Below are 15909 nucleotides of genomic sequence, written 5' to 3'. Positions count from 1 at the left end.
GGTTGGAGAAAAGAAATAAAATTAATTTGCAAAAAGGAAAAAATTTAAAAAAAAAGGAGGAAAAGGACATGAAACGACAGCGTTGAAGTTGGTTAGGAGCGTGGGGAGCAGAGGGCTCCAATTAGCAACTAAATTGAGATTGAAATAATTTTGAAAAAAATAAAATAAATAAAGGATGGGAATGGATAGCCATCCCTTATGGCCTTTTGTGCCCAACATTTTTATTTTTTCCGCCCTAACTACCTAACGACCTATATATTCCTTTCCCCCTTTTTTTCTTTTTTTTTTTTAATTTCTATTTTATAACTATAATATTGCGACTAATATTTTAAATATAATTTTGATAATAGCTCAAATGTTTTAATAAATAATTGAATTTCAAAATATTTATTAGGTTTTATTAATGTATGAAATTACTTTAAAATTTAAGGATATAATTTATTAACGAAAAGTAGTTTGGTAAACTGAACCTATCTAAGAAATGGAGAAAAAAAAGGGCTGGGCCCAAGGAAGTCATCCCAAGCGCCCCAATTCAAAGAACATAACAACGAATATATCCCCTCTTTCTCCCTATTCTAAATTTATATATATATATATATATATATATATAGTATTTGAGCTCGTAAAATCTAAACGGGTATTCGGTCAAGAATTGGTATCCAACTCAAGAACGATGAACCTAATCAAACATTACACCCTTACTGTAACAGTCCAAGTCTTCTGCTATAAGTATTGTCTGTTTTTGTTTATTACATATTGTCGTCAGCTTCATGGTTTGTAACAGCCCAAGGCAGTGTCTTTAAAATATCACCATCAACTTTCATGGTTATAAAATGTTTTTGTTAGAGTTTCTAGTTCGTACACAACCTGATTTCGGTCATAGCATCCTCGTTGGCACACCAATGTCTGACTCTAATATCATTTGTAACAACCCAAGCTCACTACTAGCAGATATTGTTTACTTTGGCCTGTTACGTATCGTTGTCAGTTTCACTGTTTTAAAGTACATCTATTAGGGAGATGTTTCTACACCTTTATACGGAATGTTTTGTTCCCCTCTCCAATCGACGTGAGGCCTCACACTTATCATCTTTATAAGAGAATTAGTAGACAAATGAACACGTTACGTACCGTTTGAATGAGATAGGAGAAATGTATATAATTACTGAGAAAACAAAAGATGAAATCATGTCGTATATTATTTTGAGGCCAAACGAAGACTATAGAGATATAATAATAAGAATTAAAAGGTGGTTTGTCTTGTTGTTTTCTTTGTCTTTGTACAAGATTCATTGCTCTGGTCGCCATCTTGAGGTAGTAAACCTCATCTCCCATGCCCCTAACTCTATCCTTCTTATATTTTTATATTATCGATCTTCCTATTTCAACCTTCGTCTAAAATTAATACTTGGTCTAATATAAAAGATTGAACCCATTAGAATATGCTTATATATTCATATTAAAAATACGATACATCGTATATGTATATACATATAAAGGTATTTGTTCTTTCATAAAATAGTCACGTCACTTGAAAAATGACCCATTGAAAAGAATAATCTTAGTCATACTTATTAATAGCCATAAAAAGTGATGCTTTCTAGGGTTTAGGGTTTATATTTCCACATCCCGCTCTTCTCATAAAATATAGTTATATTCTAACGAATATATCTATAACAAATGGTTATACACCAAAACACGAAAAGAACTGCTACCCGTCTTATTTGAATATATATATATAATTCATGAATTCCTACAAGAACACAAAATGATTTAAAATAGACATAGGAAGTTGTCTTTTATAAAGAGAATAATCCCCGTCAGCGTCCCTAAGAGAGAATAAGACATGCAAATATATAGTGTAATTTTTAGACTTGACACACACCCAACGGCATGTCGTTTTTTGTGAATTTTGTTTTTTTATATATTTTTATTTTAAAAAGTTTGTGATTTACGCCACGTGTCAATACGTAGTTATCTAAGGATTTGGGTCCTCATCACCAGTTCGTACACTCGTTGGATATATTTGACTGTAACCACACACTCGATAAAGTTTATTATATAATCAACAAACTTAAATTTACACTACGTGTTCGTTAATTCTTTAATTTAAAACTTAAAATCATTTAATCAATGTCATCATACCCACTTACGTATGCCTATTAATAACCTTTTATTTTCAATACTTAAAATAATTTCAAATTTTTATCTTCAAATTGCACATCAAAACTATAAATTACGTTACATAACATTACAGCTCCCTCCCCTACACAGTATTAAACTATATATTATATCCATAGGAATACACAGTGTATGCAAAAATGCAGGCTTCCTTCCTCCACAAGTCAAACCATATTGAACTATATATTATATCCCAACACATATGGGTTTTCATTTGAAGGTCCAAGTCCAAATTTAATAATATACTTGTGTAGTTCTTGGCATATACATTCAAGTTGTAGCACTGGCAAAGAACCGACCAATCAGAGGCCGGTTTTACAGGGATGAATCATTGATCTAATGAACCGACCATGTTATAAATTGTATTAATCTTGAGCATCCCTTATTTTATATTCCTTATTATATGAACTTGGAGCTTGGGTTGTACATAATAATTAATTACTTATTATATGAACTTGGAGCTTGGGTTGTACATAATAATTAATTATCTAAAATGAATGAATGAACCCTCCTCAAGTTCTTTAATAATTAATTATTAAAACCCTTTCCTCATCTGGGGATTTGGGGAGTGACAGCCAAGTTACAGAGGAGTAAATAGCCGGCGGCACTTATTAATTCTTGATTATAATGCGAACTTTGAATTAAAAAAAATAAAATTATATATAAAATGCATGCATTAAATGGAATTAATTTATAAGATTTTGATGGAAATGTAAGTTGAGGGTAAGAATGATTTGATTCTTGTGCTGGGTAGCTATATCAAAAGATCTGGAATTTGATATCAAGGGATTATGTATGTATATAACAAAGTTTAGGACCCAAAACTGGATCTTTGGATGTAGTAATACAGATTATTGTGAACTCCAAGGTTGCCTCTCTACAAAGATACTCCCTCATATTTCAACCAAAAATCTCTTCCAGATCTTCTCAATATCCAAATATTTTCCTGCCCCATATCTCTGCGATTCTATATCCAATCCAATCCTATCCTTTTCGTGCTTAGATCTAATCATACTCCGCGCTCATCCAAATCATACGTTCATACCAGAAGTATTTACTGCGGTAATCATTTAAAACTCTCTTGCTCAAAACAATTCTATAATTTTTTTAAATATATATAACATATGCAAATTCATCCGCAAAAACTGGAATCAAGCATTAAATAAATAAAATAAAATAAGGAATAAAGGTAAGCCGAAAATAATAATAATAATAAATATAATAAATATACGACAGCGAAATCACTATAACTAAAAAAGAAAAAAATAAAGAAAAGGTCCCTTAACGACACAGATAACAAAACCGGAAGTTCATGAACCAAAAATCCCACCCTTTTCCGCCTCTCCTATAAATACCCCTTTCCGCCGTTTATTTTTCTCCACACTCACAAAATCACTTCATACTTCACAGAGCTTATATTCTCTCTAAACCTCAAAAATGACAATCCCGACTCCCTCATCTTCTCCAATTCTTCTCTCAAAATGCATTGTCTTCCCCGATCAACCTTCCTCCGTCGCCGACTTGAAGCTTTCCGTCTCTGACCTCCCAATGCTCTCTTGTCACTACATCCAGAAAGGCTGCCTATTCACTTCCACTAATCTCGACCAAATTTCTCTCCTCGATCTTCTTAAATCCGGTCTTTCAAGAGCGCTCTCTCGTTTTCCGCCGCTTGCCGGCCGTTTGGTCACCGACGATGACGGTTACGTCTATATCAAATGTAATGATGCTGGCGTCGAATTTATCCACGCCAATGCCTGCGACTTCTTCGTCCGTAACCTTCTCCTTCCCGGCGATCTCCCCGAGGGCTTCAAGGAGTTTTTCGCTTTCGATCGAATGGTTAGTTTCGCTGGTCATTTTAGCCCAATCATGGCCGTCCAGATCACCTTCCTCGCCGATGGCATTTTCATCGGATGCTCCGTCAACCACGCCGTCACTGACGGCACATCTTTTTGGAACTTCTTCAACACCTTTGCCGAGGAGTGTAAAGCCGCCAAATCCACAACCACGACTAAAACGATCATTATCACTCCTACACCAGATTTCCGCCGTGACTCCGTTCTGGTTTCTCCAGCCGTTCTCCGTCTGCCGCCAAGTGGTCCCAAAGTCACCTTCTCCAACGACGTACCGTTACGGGAGAGAATATTCAGTTTTAGTAGAGAATCAATTTTGAAACTGAAAGCTAAGGCGAACGAAAAGAAATTAGTCGATAACGGAGACTTAACGGTAACGGCAGTGGAGATCATGGGGAAGCAGAGTAATGATATGTATTGTCAGAACAACGGCAAAGTAGGGTCCATTTTGGACAGCTGGTACAAAAACGACACCGTTACAAAACAACACGCGGATGGCGAGGCGATCTCAATGACTACAATATCATCGTTTCAGTCTCTTTGCGCCTTATTATGGAGGTCAGTGACGCGAGCGAGAAAACTCCCTCCGAATAAGACGACAACGTTTCGTATGGCGGTGAACTGCAGACACCGGCTAGAGCCGAAGCTGGATCCGTACTACTTCGGTAACGCCATTCAGAGCATTCCGACATACGCTTCCGCCGGCGACGTTCTGTCTCGGGATCTGCGTTGGTGTGCCGAGAAGTTGAACGAGAACGTGATTGCTCACGACAACGGAATGGTGCGCCGATTTGTAGAGGATTGGGAGGCGAATCCGGGGATGTTTCCGTTGGGGAACGCTGATGGTGCGTCAGTTACGATGGGGAGTTCGCCGAGATTTCCGATGTATGAGAACGATTTCGGATGGGGACGGCCGTTGGCGGTGAGGAGTGGGCGAGCGAATAAATTCGACGGGAAGATATCGGCGTTTCCAAGCAGAGAGGGCAGTGGAAGTATTGATTTGGAGGTGGTTTTGGCGCCGGAAACCATGGCCGGGATTGAGTCCGATTCGGAATTCATGCAGTACGTGTCGGCGCCGAACTAAAAGGTAAAGTACTGGAAAGTACCTGCAAATTTCGGCCATCCATGGCTACATGGTAGTGTAGTCTAATTAGGGTGGGGAAACGGATGGCGATGATGATATATATATTTATAATTATATATACATGGTGCTGTTGAAAATGAAATAGCGAGATGGAGAGAAATTATAAGTTGATTTTCTTAGAAATATTGAAATCTTATGATCTGATTTATCATGAAGAACGTTTTCCTGTTCGATTATGAGCAATCCATCATCATTTTAATTTTCAGGAATAAATTGTAGTCTTGTTTGATCAAATCAAGATGGTAGAATTCTCTGGTCACCCTTTTCCAGAAATTTGAACTTTCTTCTTAGACTTGTTAAGCTTATGAACATACAATGAAATCGAGACTAGTTCATCAAGTTGTGGGGGAATTTGTTTGCTAAAAAGTTGGTGCCAAATTTTCCATGGATATGCGTTACAAGAAGAACAAAGTTTAGTGGTCGATCAAAGTAACTTAGATAAGGATTCTATTATATGCTTTAAATCTTATCTTCAGAAAATAAGAACAATTATTGAAAAAGTGACTTTGTTAGAATCTCAACCAATGGATGATTACCACACATTAATCGAATTATATTGTTAAAATAAGCTAGGAAGGAACAAATTCCCGTTACTAAACCAATTATAGATGATTCAATGTCTAGTTGAGGATCGAACCTATCCAATATAAGTAGTGATAAATAATAAAATTCAAATATTATCCTTATTATTATCTTTTTCTAATTATATAATATTTGAATTTAGAAAATGAGGTATGAAGTATTGAAGAGTCAAACCTAGGCATTGACCATTTGAGCTGGAAATGAGTTAGAGCTTGATGTATTCAAATATTTTCGGAAGCACAATGATGCTTACTTTGCGGAAGGTTATGTATGTTAGTTAATTCTTTATTTATCTATAATATTATAATGTTATTAATAATAATTGAATCATTATATTTCACGAGTATTGTTTGAATTTTATTTATTTTTTCTTATGTTAACATGGTTGACTTTCTATAATATTTATTTTTTCTTATGTCAATATCTGCATGCTAATTAGGTTGTATTGGGCTAACCGCAATTGATAATTGGGCTAATGGCCCATTTATGAGTGGCCGAAGCCCATAACAGATTCGGCTCGGAGATCATCGGGCATCGGTTCCATTTCGGGTATCGTAGGACCCTGAAAACCTCCTTGGTGGTGCAGCGATTTGAAGCTCGTCTTTTCATTGATTTCTTCGCTGATCAACGGCGGTGAAGCTTTGGATCCTGTGGATCTCATCGTGATTAGAGACGGATTAATTTTTTATGATGGAGGAGAGTAGATCCGGCTCAGACTGGCTGTTCGAATCGGAATTTCGTCCTTTTCATAACTCAGCTTCAGGTAATTTCATTCCGTCTTCTTTCTACCTTATGATTCTCTTATTATTTGCTTGGATTGTTTGGATCTGAGTATGCGGTGGCTGATGAGTGTGTGTGTGTGTGTGAGGGAGAGAGAGAGAGAGAGAGAGAGAGAACCTGCATTTAGTCATCTTATGAAATTAATGTTAGGAGCTTGAACAAATTGCAATTCACGTGAAACATTGTTTTCAACCTAGATCAATGAATTCTGTTAGTTGAGGTTTATATGCAGAAAGTAGTCTAGAACGGTTTCTTGGAAAAGAAATTTCAGAGGATGGTTCATGATTCTGCTCGTGTTTTGGTTGTAATGATTCATGATTTAAGTTTATGCGATACTTAGAGTTGGAGGCTTTAATTTTTCAGGTTCCATGATAGATATAATCAATTGAAGTATGGGATTATCTAGTGTTTGGAAAGTTGTTCGACTCATGTGAAGGTACTGTTGGTTAATCAAGAAGGTTGGTTTGAAAGATGAACTTTGAGTTCTTTTTAACTCTGCACACTGTGAAAGAGAAGCAATAAAGATGGTTGCAGCTTACTGAACAGAAGATGAAGAGGAGCTTCATTTTAAAGAACCCAATTGCCTTCGTATTTATGATTCTATCTCTTTGTTGCATACTTATTGTACTCATCACAACGCTAAGGCTTCCAGAGCTAACTGTAGGAGATAAGGCTGTTGCCAGTAATCAGATTTCAGTGATCAGAAAGGTCCCCAAAGATCATAAGTTGGGCAAGTTTGGAGAGATGATGATCAAAATGTTGCCTAAGGATCTTGCTTTTACTGTCTTTATCCCTTCAGAGAAAGCTTTCGAGCGTGAATTGAGTTTACGAGTAAATGAAAGTTTGACGACTGAGAAATTGGACGACACATACGCCGTGATTTCAAGAATATTAGGTTTCTCCACTGTTCCTCGAACTATTTACTCGACTTCGGTAGATTACGGGAATGAGATTTCATATGATGCTGTTTCTGGATTCACATTGAACATTTCCAAGGACAAAGATGGGATGCTGATTGTTAACCGTGTGAGGTCTGAAATGGTGGATGTAAAGAAGAAGGATGTTCTTGTGCATATAATGGATGGCGTTATAATGGATGCTGCGTTTGAGCAATCAGTAAAGCCTGATGACAGTGAAGATTGAACCGGTGAAAAGCAGCTGTTAGCTTTTCTTTTTTAACCATACATTCCAAACCGTTAGCTTCCACAGTAACATCTTGGTCAATAGATTCCTCTCCTTTTAGATTTACGAAGTTTTCAATGGTTTCAAGGCCTAGATGTTAGCCACTTGATCAGTTGGCTATGATTTTGGTGTCGATATACTTGTTAACTTCTTGCTTACAACTTGGTTCATAACTTACAATGTGAGGATGATGGCCCATTCCATGAGCAATATTGAGATGGGGAATTGTTGAATTGAATATTAGGGAAGCAAAACCAAGGAATGACATATATTTGGATAAAAATAGTTTTTATGAACTCCGAAGCATTGAATCCACACATTGGTTTCTCGTGATAAACCCCATTTTAATTTCCCAATTTCCAACATTCGCTGATTAACAGTAAATCCAAAGCCTCACTCATTCAACATCATCTACGAGTCTCGAGCATGCACTTGAGAATGTCGAAGCCTTTTTTGCAAATTCCCCCCTAAAATAGGAAAAATAATAACCAAAATCCCTCCACCCATCAAAGCGCATAGAGGTTGAAGGGAAAATTTAAAGAAATTAAAACCCTAACTACACTACAGCCTTAGAACTCATTGACAAACACCGTAAGTTTTGGATACTGATGAATCTGATCTACAGAAAGCTTAAACGAAGATCCAATGGCGGATGATCCATTTTTGTCTCTATTTTGTAGGTGAAAGATGTTGCGTCCTCGTAGTGCTTCCCATCTACTCTAAACTGATGATAATCATCTGATCCTTGTGTTTCATCAATGGAGTTTAGTGGAAAAAGTTGAAGCGTTTTCATCATTCTTTCTGGCTCCAACTCCATTATACCCTTATTTGTGCTCGACTGGTCTGCAAAATCTGCTCAAACCAGAAAGAAAACAACACAAAACCATGAAACAAAACTCAACCCAGATTCGTGTTTTTAGAACCAGAAATGGATAGAAAGGAGGTGAGAAACATACGGTTAGAGGGTGGAATAATGTTGTTGGTGTTGTTGTTGTTGTGGTCATTAGAGAGATGAAGAGGATGAAGGAAATGCTGCTGTTGGTGAGAGTGATCAAGAGAAAGAGAAACTTTGCGACGCTTTTGTCTCTCACGAGCTTTATGATTCTGAAACCAGTAGAACACATTCTTGCTCTCGATCTTGCCGTAAAAGCTGAGCTGATGAGAGATTTTCTGAATCTGATCACTACTCGGAGTTCTAAGCCCTGACCTGAACAGCTCTGTCAGCACCTTTACTTGTTCTGCAGTTGGATTCCATCTCCCACATTTACTACTCCCACTTCCCTTTCCACCTCCGCCACCGCCACCCTCTCCGCCGCATCCGCCCCCTTTTACGTAAATTCTAGAACAAACCCCATCCTCCATATTAATACTCTTCCGGCTCATCCAACACAGACAGAGAGACGACCAACTAAGTTTCCGCCCCCCCTGAAACTGAAACTGAAACTGAAACTGAAACTTCTTCTCTCAGAAAGAAAGGTTTAGGAAGTCAGAAAAAGTGCACTGTGCTCCCTCTTCTATTCTCTCTCTCTCTCTCTCTCTTTACATAAGAATAGTATATATAAGAGTTGGAGATAGTTTATAATTCTATTCACTTTCTTCTCATGTGACACTATTTTTACTATTATTGCATTTAATAGATTAGGTGTAGATTTCATTATAAATTCTTTTTCCAATAAAAATACGTCAAAATGGAAAGTAAGCAAGGGTTCCAAGCGTTTCTGCCTACAGGTACATAGATAGTTCTTGTTCTCATATATAATGGAAATTTCATTAGAAATTCGATTCCTTCTTTTTTTAAAAATGATTTTTTTTGTTTTAATCCTCGTGTGTAAATGCTATATGAGTACATGTACTTCTTTCCTTCTTTCTTGATATCGTAGATTCACACCTCGTCAGTACTTTGAAAATGTAGTTTTGTTAGTCTACTTCTAGACAAAGTGATTGAAATGAGTCAATTATAAGATAGATTCGTAGATAAATACCCGTTATCATCTTAAAGATCAATAGTTTGATGAGTTAAAGAAAGCAGAAGGAGGTACTTTCTATTCGGTCCAAGAAAGAGTACGAGGGTGTTTTTATAAAATGTGTTTGTAGGATTACCCTTTTGTTTATGAATAAGGTGCTTCGATTTTAGGGAAACAAAAGATTGGATTGAAGATGAACAACACCCATTTGATGAGGTTTTAACATTTGTGGCCTGGTTTTTTGTGCATAGAGAGAGAGAGTGAGAGAGAGATGGAAATTAGGAATATGGAGGGACATGCGCAAAAGCTGCCACTGGAGAAAAATTTCGGTCGCCCGAGGAGACAAAGATGCAAGTTTCATTGATTGTCAATAACATTAAAATAATTGTGATTTTGAGTCTCATGGATCAAAGTTCCATTTTTTTAATGGGTTTGGTGTTTTTCAGTAAAGCATGCACTTACTCTGTCCAAAAAGAATTGGACAAAAAGAGAGTTTTCATATTTAATAACTCATCTTCTCGAATCCCAAATAAGGTTTGAATCTAAATATCTCAATTGGTTTGGTGAACACATTGATACAGTACCGACCATAGTAACTATGATATAACTTTTAAGCTTTAAATGGACTCTACTTACTTCTAACTCATATGAGATGGGATGGTTCGGTTCGGTTCGGTTCGGTCGGTGATCGTTGAAGAAAAAATGTAAATATGGGTAAGACAAGGTTGGGGGAGAGGATTTGAGGGAATGTGGAATGAAAAGTCAAAGTGAATTAGGGGATTGTCTGAATGTGTGTTGGAGGGTTGTGATTAAAAGAGACTGACAGAGATACTAAATTGACCAAAAGTGGAAGGTTGGCCAAAAGGATCAAATTTGGGTTTGGGATTTTAAATTTATGAGAAAAGGAGAGTTAAGAGTGGGAACACAAGCATAGAGACAACAAAAGCCACCAATGTTTTCTTTTTTTTATAGGAGAGAGAGAGAGAGAGAGAGAGAGGAGCAGCCAAAAGTGGGAGCATAGCTTTGGATTTTACCTTGTCATAAGCCTCTTGTCTTAACTCTAAGGACACTTTGTTCCACAAACTTCAAATTTTTATGAACATACCTTTGTCTTCAAAGTCTTGTCTTTATTTTCACTAAATTTATTACAAATTACAGCACTTCTATGAGAACTAATTGTTTTTATGCTCTTTGTTTTTAACTATCTTCAACAAGTTGCACGTGAAATCTATAGTTATGTACGAACATAAGTCTCCGATTAATATAATTAGTTGAAAAACAACAGTAGCGAGCCAAATTACCATTTTTGTGTGTAAGTAACTAAAGATTGTAGTTTGAAATGAATCATAAGTAATAGTAAATGAATGGCATAGAGACACACCCTACAAGAACACACACATCAAAAAAACAAAAGGAAAAATCAAAACATTGTTGTTATTGTGTGTTTAAACTAACAATGATTCTAAGCAGAGTGTTTTGGGTTTCTAAAGATATAGAACAGCAATTTGGAAGAACATGAGAATTTGAAAATAAAATATTAAGAAAAGAAAAGAAAACACAGTCTTCCAGAGGGTGAGAGGAATGGATTTATGCATTTGAAAAGCAACAAAAAGAATGAACAGAGAGAGAGAGAGAGAGAGAGAGAGAGAGAGAGAGAGAGAGAGAGAGAGAGCATTCCAAATCAAGGATGTGACAACAAAATCATCCACACATCGCTAAAAGTGCCATTTAAATGGTCCTATCTTCTTGTCTACAATAAACCATACAAAACCCTTAAACAAAAATTTTGCCCTTTTTTCTTTAGTAAATCAAAAACATAAGTAAGATTCCCGTAAAAGTAAAAGTGATCACCTAAAATATGGAACATAAATTTGTTGCATGCCAGGAGGCAACTTATAAACGTTAATGTTATCGTCTCGTTTGATAATCATTTTATGAACTAAATAAATATAAATTTCAAATTTCTTTCCATCTAACCTTATTCTTTCTTTTCATTTTTTGTTTCAGTTTACAAAAGTGGGACGAGAATCAAACGACCGATCTTACAAAAAGATAAGAACTAGGTCGGGTAAGATATGAGTGTACATATATGTGGATGTTTGCATTAAACAAAAAAAGAAGAAAAAAATGGTAAGAGCGACGTTCTTTTTGTATGAAGAATGTAAAAGGAAATAATAGTAATAAAAGTGGAAGAAAGAGGAGAGTGGAGATGGTTAAGAGAGAGATAATGTTAATCAGTGAGAATCGAGAAAGGGTTAAGCTGGAAATTAGGGCACGCTTCATTACCTTTAGTTTGGCCCCCACTACTGCCTACCCCTTCTTCTCTTCTTCCCTTTTTCCATGAAGAAAGAAGTGTAAATTAGGGGGACACAAAAAGAGGGAAACAAACGCACTATTGGAGTGATTATTTTTGAACACCACATCCACATCCCCACATCGACATCAACATCGACAACGTATAATCAGATCAGGAAAAGCCAAACCTATAATCCACATTCCCTTCCCTTCCCTTCCATTAATTATTATTTACTTTTGGGGGCGCAATGCAATGCAATGCAATGCGATGCAACCCCACAATCATTCAATCATCCACCTCCACGTCTCACTTCCCCACATCCCAAACCACCTTATACAATATTATATTCACTTCTTCATTTCATTTCTCCTGCTTCATATTTTCGTTTGCTTTATAGAATTGCTTCTCAACAGTATAAACCCTTTAAATTTTGGTTTACTACAAGAATCTTAACACATCTTATAAACCAAACACTGAAATTTTGTTTACTTTATCGATAAAAACATTGTTGCGCTTTGTTTATAACCCCAACGGGAATAGTATCTCATCTCATCTCATAGAAAATTGAAAGTGGATCATATTGTTGCCTTTAAACGACCAATTATACTCCAGAGAATGGGGGGGAAATAGGGCATCTGGGCAATATTCTTGATGGTAATAATGGTAGTACAACCCTCGTCCGTTAAACTAGGCAATATATTCCACAAAGCAGCGCAGTATAAGAGAATCTGACAATGAACTCAACATTTAAAAAAAAAAAAAAAAAGGTTTTCAGGAGGGGAAGGGAGCATTTCGTAGGACTAAGTACCCGAATTCTTAGATTTTTGGTCAATCACCAAATAAATAACACGCAAAATCGGTTGAAGAAGTTACAGAATCTGAGCAGCCGTATTCAACTTTTCAGCCAAGCTCAGCTGTGTTCTGGTGATACTTGATAAATACAGCAACAGCAAATGGTCCTGGGAAGAAGTGAGAATGGGAGATAAATGGACAATCCATTAACGAGACACCAAACTCCAATAATAACTCATAATTGAACCACCCACTGATAACAATTTGGTGTTTTTTATTTTAAGTTCTTGAAAATTGGATTTATCTCCCCACAATTTGCAAAAATAAAATCATGTTCTTTTTTAGTTTTCAAAACATAACTAAGATTTTAAAAACACTCCTAAGGGGTAATGACAAAACAAAGAAATCAATAGGTGTATGTGGTGTTTATAAGCTTAAATTTCAAAAACCAAAGAGCTATCAAATGGGGCCTTAATATTCAACTAATATTGCAGCCTCTACTTCAGAGAATCAAAATATATAAGCTACGATAAAATAATCATACCTGCACGTTGTCATTCATCAGCTTATCGAAAGCAGCTGGCGACAGTTTTGGAAGAGAGGCTACAGTGTCAGCAAGAAATCTCCCTATCGTGTTGTCTGCCTCAACATGCCCTTCCTGAGAGAGTAGTAACATAAGCAAACAAAAGACTATTTCTAAAAAAAGTAGGAGACCCAAACGTCACTCACCACAACGTTATCAACATATTTGTAAATATCGTCGATTAAGGCAAGCAATCTCTCCATTGAAGCTTCCATTCCTTCCAAATCATTTGGCAGTTTATCAACGGAAGTTGTCTTCAGTATATCAACTGTAAACAGAAAACTGACTTGAAGAAAGTTTTGAAATTGATTGGACAGGATTAACAAACAAACACAACCACACTCATACAAAAAACAACAAAGACGCATCTCCATCTCGATACATTAATAACTGCCATAAGGCTTAAGGGAAAAAAATTCACAATCTATGTTAATATGTGAAAAAAAACCAGCAAAGCTACAAAATAGGAATATTTACATCCGTATCATACCAAGCTAATATTATTCTAACATATGTCGGGGATATTCAAAAAGTTTAAGGATCAAATATTTCATACAGCTGTCAATGAGGCAACCTAAACTTTTGTGCATGCATTTATGTCAATGAAAAATGGATGTGCGGATATGTGTATGACATAGATTATGCAGCTTAGACACTTCAATAATGAAAGTAAAACATGAGCGTGGAATAAGTTCATACATCCAAGTCTCTCAGCTTCGACCATTCGAAGATCTAAAGGAATTTCTTGAAACTGAGCAGCAAGTTGTCTATCTCCGAGGGACAAATTGACAGAGATATAGGCTTTTATTGTTCCTTCACCATTGTTAAATCCAGTATCAACGGTCAGATGAATAGGGTTTGCAACTTCTCTAGAATAAAATTCGTGTATCAATGCACTGCCACCCGTAACTCCCGTACCAGTTGAGTACCTGTCAGTATTTGTGGTGTATTAGGCACTATAAGAAAATGTGTATATCACTATGACTTCGAAGAGAGTATCACAGAAACTTTGGGTGGACTATGTAGAAACATTACGAGCAAAGCATCCATTTAAATTTTTCGACCTAGGGTAGTATATATGTAACTAAAATAATATAGTGAATTTGTGGTCTTTCAATAGGTATGAAACAAAAAAAAAAGTTAGCAGCCAAATTCCTTCTAATGAGAAACCAATTTCATCCGGAAAAATAAGAAATATGCAGAGGCAAATGGGCAAAACCAAAGGGGCAACAGACAATAGTTGCAAAAACAAACTGTGGAAATAAACTAAAGGAATTTAACTAGAGTTGATAAAGATGAGGAGAATTCAAAGGACATATGTTGGATGATATTGTATTTCTCTTGTTGGGCTCTTGTACTAAATCGTTTAATTTGTAACTCCGCAACTTTTGTTCAACTTCTGCCTTAATGATATCCAGTCCCTTACCCAACAAGAAATGGCACATCAACTAGATAAACATAGTAAAGAAGGATCGGCTTTACCATCCAACGATAACCTCCTTTGGATTAACTTTTTGGTGGGAACTTAACATATTGTGATGATAGTCAATATCCAGCGCAACCTGTTATGATGAAAAGAGTGAAAATAAAGTATGAAAGAGTGAAATAGGGAATTTGGAATATACAATTTTTTTGCAAAATGGTAGAACAAACATGACAGTTACTAGCAAGTCTAACCTAAAATATCATTTGAATTCAATGAAACAAAGAACGTATAAAATCATAAAGGTCCATCTGCAACCATAATTTAAACGTTCACGATTCTCTTGTATAAGTAATTTACATGAATTATTAAGGAATTTTACGAAGTAAGATATAATCGAAAACCAAATTGAAAAAAGGAGTAGAGGGAAGACAAGGAACCCTAATTTTCCCAACGGGACAGAGGACGAAATAAATTAGTCAAGGAAAAATATAGAAACAAGGGCTTTAATTATCACCCAAAAATCAATAAGAACGAATAAGTGGCAACCGAAACAATTACATGAAGGAAACAACAGAGATGAGATTAATAAAGAGTAAGGAGGACCTGATCCGAGAACTCGTTATGAGGAACAGCATAAGAGTTGCGAATATCAACGGTTCCATCAGGTAAAACCGAGCCAAGAAGAGTACCGATTACTCGATCGGCCTGGTCAGGACGCCTCACATAGCAATCACAAATGTTGAAGATAACCAGAGGGTGAACCTTCGCAGATAACGTGTTAGAAGACTGCGAAAATTGCAAGACCGTGCTCTCCGTCGTTGCCATTGCTTGAAGTTCGAATTAACCTATCTCCGTAAAAATGGAGGCCGAGAGAGACGACGAAGAAGCAGAAGCGGATGCTAGGGTTTCTGTTCTACCTCCAATTTTTGGAAGAAGACACATAACAATTGGGTCGTTGAATACGCACCTTATTGGGCCTAATGAATTCGGCCCTATCATTATATTCATTATTAAATATATATATAATATGTAGTTAAATTACAAACAACAAGCCCGTTTAGCTCAGTTGGTAGAGCGCAAGGCTCTTAACCTTGTGGTCGTGGGTTCGAGCCCCACGGTGGGCGCTTTT

At 36.4% G+C, this 15909-nt stretch overlaps 4 protein-coding genes and 1 non-coding gene across 6 annotated transcripts; 3 read left to right on the top strand and 2 right to left on the bottom strand.

Moving 5' to 3' along the window:
- Positions 1-3537: 3537 nt before the first annotated feature.
- LOC111808115 (uncharacterized) lies at positions 3538-6337 on the top strand. 2 transcript variants are annotated; one of them, XM_087116976.1, is made up of 2 exons: positions 3538-5118; positions 6197-6337. In XM_087116976.1, the coding sequence occupies exon 1, from the start codon at positions 3619-3621 to the stop codon at positions 5113-5115; it is 1497 nt and encodes a 498-aa protein (XP_086973102.1). In that variant the 5' UTR covers positions 3538-3618; the 3' UTR covers positions 5116-5118; positions 6197-6337. The 2 variants fall into 2 exon arrangements, with proteins under 2 accessions (XP_086973102.1, XP_086973103.1); XM_087116977.1 differs by lacking the exon at positions 6197-6337 and adding an exon at positions 5900-6102.
- A 749-nt stretch (positions 6338-7086) lies between these two features.
- Positions 7087-7977, top strand: LOC111807988 (Fasciclin-like arabinogalactan family protein). Its single transcript, XM_023693740.2, has one exon. It carries the CDS (start codon positions 7087-7089, stop codon positions 7678-7680), a length of 594 nt encoding a protein of 197 aa, XP_023549508.2. The 3' UTR covers positions 7681-7977.
- A 298-nt stretch (positions 7978-8275) lies between these two features.
- Positions 8276-9149, bottom strand: LOC111807987 (WUSCHEL-related homeobox 5). Its single transcript, XM_023693739.2, has 2 exons — positions 8676-9149; positions 8276-8571 (listed from the first exon to the last, which is right to left on the bottom strand). The coding sequence occupies exons 1-2, from the start codon at positions 9100-9102 to the stop codon at positions 8339-8341; spliced, it is 660 nt and encodes a 219-aa protein (XP_023549507.2). The 5' UTR covers positions 9103-9149; the 3' UTR covers positions 8276-8338.
- Positions 9150-12595: 3446 nt separating this feature from the next.
- LOC111809382 (eukaryotic translation initiation factor 3 subunit F) lies at positions 12596-15719 on the bottom strand. Its single transcript, XM_023695833.2, has 6 exons — positions 15384-15719; positions 14837-14916; positions 14054-14283; positions 13501-13622; positions 13316-13429; positions 12596-12938 (listed from the first exon to the last, which is right to left on the bottom strand). Exons 1-6 carry the CDS (start codon positions 15603-15605, stop codon positions 12849-12851), a joined length of 858 nt encoding a protein of 285 aa, XP_023551601.1. The 5' UTR covers positions 15606-15719; the 3' UTR covers positions 12596-12848.
- A 112-nt stretch (positions 15720-15831) lies between these two features.
- Positions 15832-15904, top strand: TRNAK-CUU (transfer RNA lysine (anticodon CUU)). Its single transcript has one exon. It is a non-coding gene; the product is annotated as a tRNA-Lys (tRNA).
- Positions 15905-15909: the final 5 nt, after the last annotated feature.

Source organism: Cucurbita pepo, chromosome 13 (assembly GCF_057944985.1).
Source record: "Cucurbita pepo subsp. pepo isolate OVF chromosome 13, ASM5794498v1, whole genome shotgun sequence".
Classification (NCBI taxonomy): Eukaryota; Viridiplantae; Streptophyta; class Magnoliopsida; order Cucurbitales; family Cucurbitaceae; genus Cucurbita; species Cucurbita pepo.
This window is presented reverse-complemented; position numbering and strand designations above follow the sequence as displayed.

Bases quoted from the DNA above. Each gene is read 5' to 3' on its own strand.
- LOC111809382 (XM_023695833.2), bottom strand. From the start codon at position 15,605: ATGGCAACGACGGAGAGCACGGTCTTGCAATTTTCGCAGTCTTCTAAC. The intron at 14,917-15,383 runs GTCCTCCTTACT...TCATCATAACAG, and splicing joins ATAACGAGTTCTCGGATCAG to GTTGCGCTGGATATTGACTA. The intron at 12,939-13,315 runs GTATGATTATTT...ACTTCTTCCCAG, and splicing joins TGATGAATGACAACGTGCAG to GACCATTTGCTGTTGCTGTA.
- LOC111807988 (XM_023693740.2), top strand. From the start codon at position 7,087: ATGAAGAGGAGCTTCATTTTAAAGAACCCAATTGCCTTCGTATTTATG.
- LOC111808115 (XM_087116976.1), top strand. From the start codon at position 3,619: ATGACAATCCCGACTCCCTCATCTTCTCCAATTCTTCTCTCAAAATGC.
- LOC111807987 (XM_023693739.2), bottom strand. From the start codon at position 9,102: ATGAGCCGGAAGAGTATTAATATGGAGGATGGGGTTTGTTCTAGAATT. The intron at 8,572-8,675 runs GTATGTTTCTCA...TGGTTTGAGCAG, and splicing joins CATTATTCCACCCTCTAACC to ATTTTGCAGACCAGTCGAGC.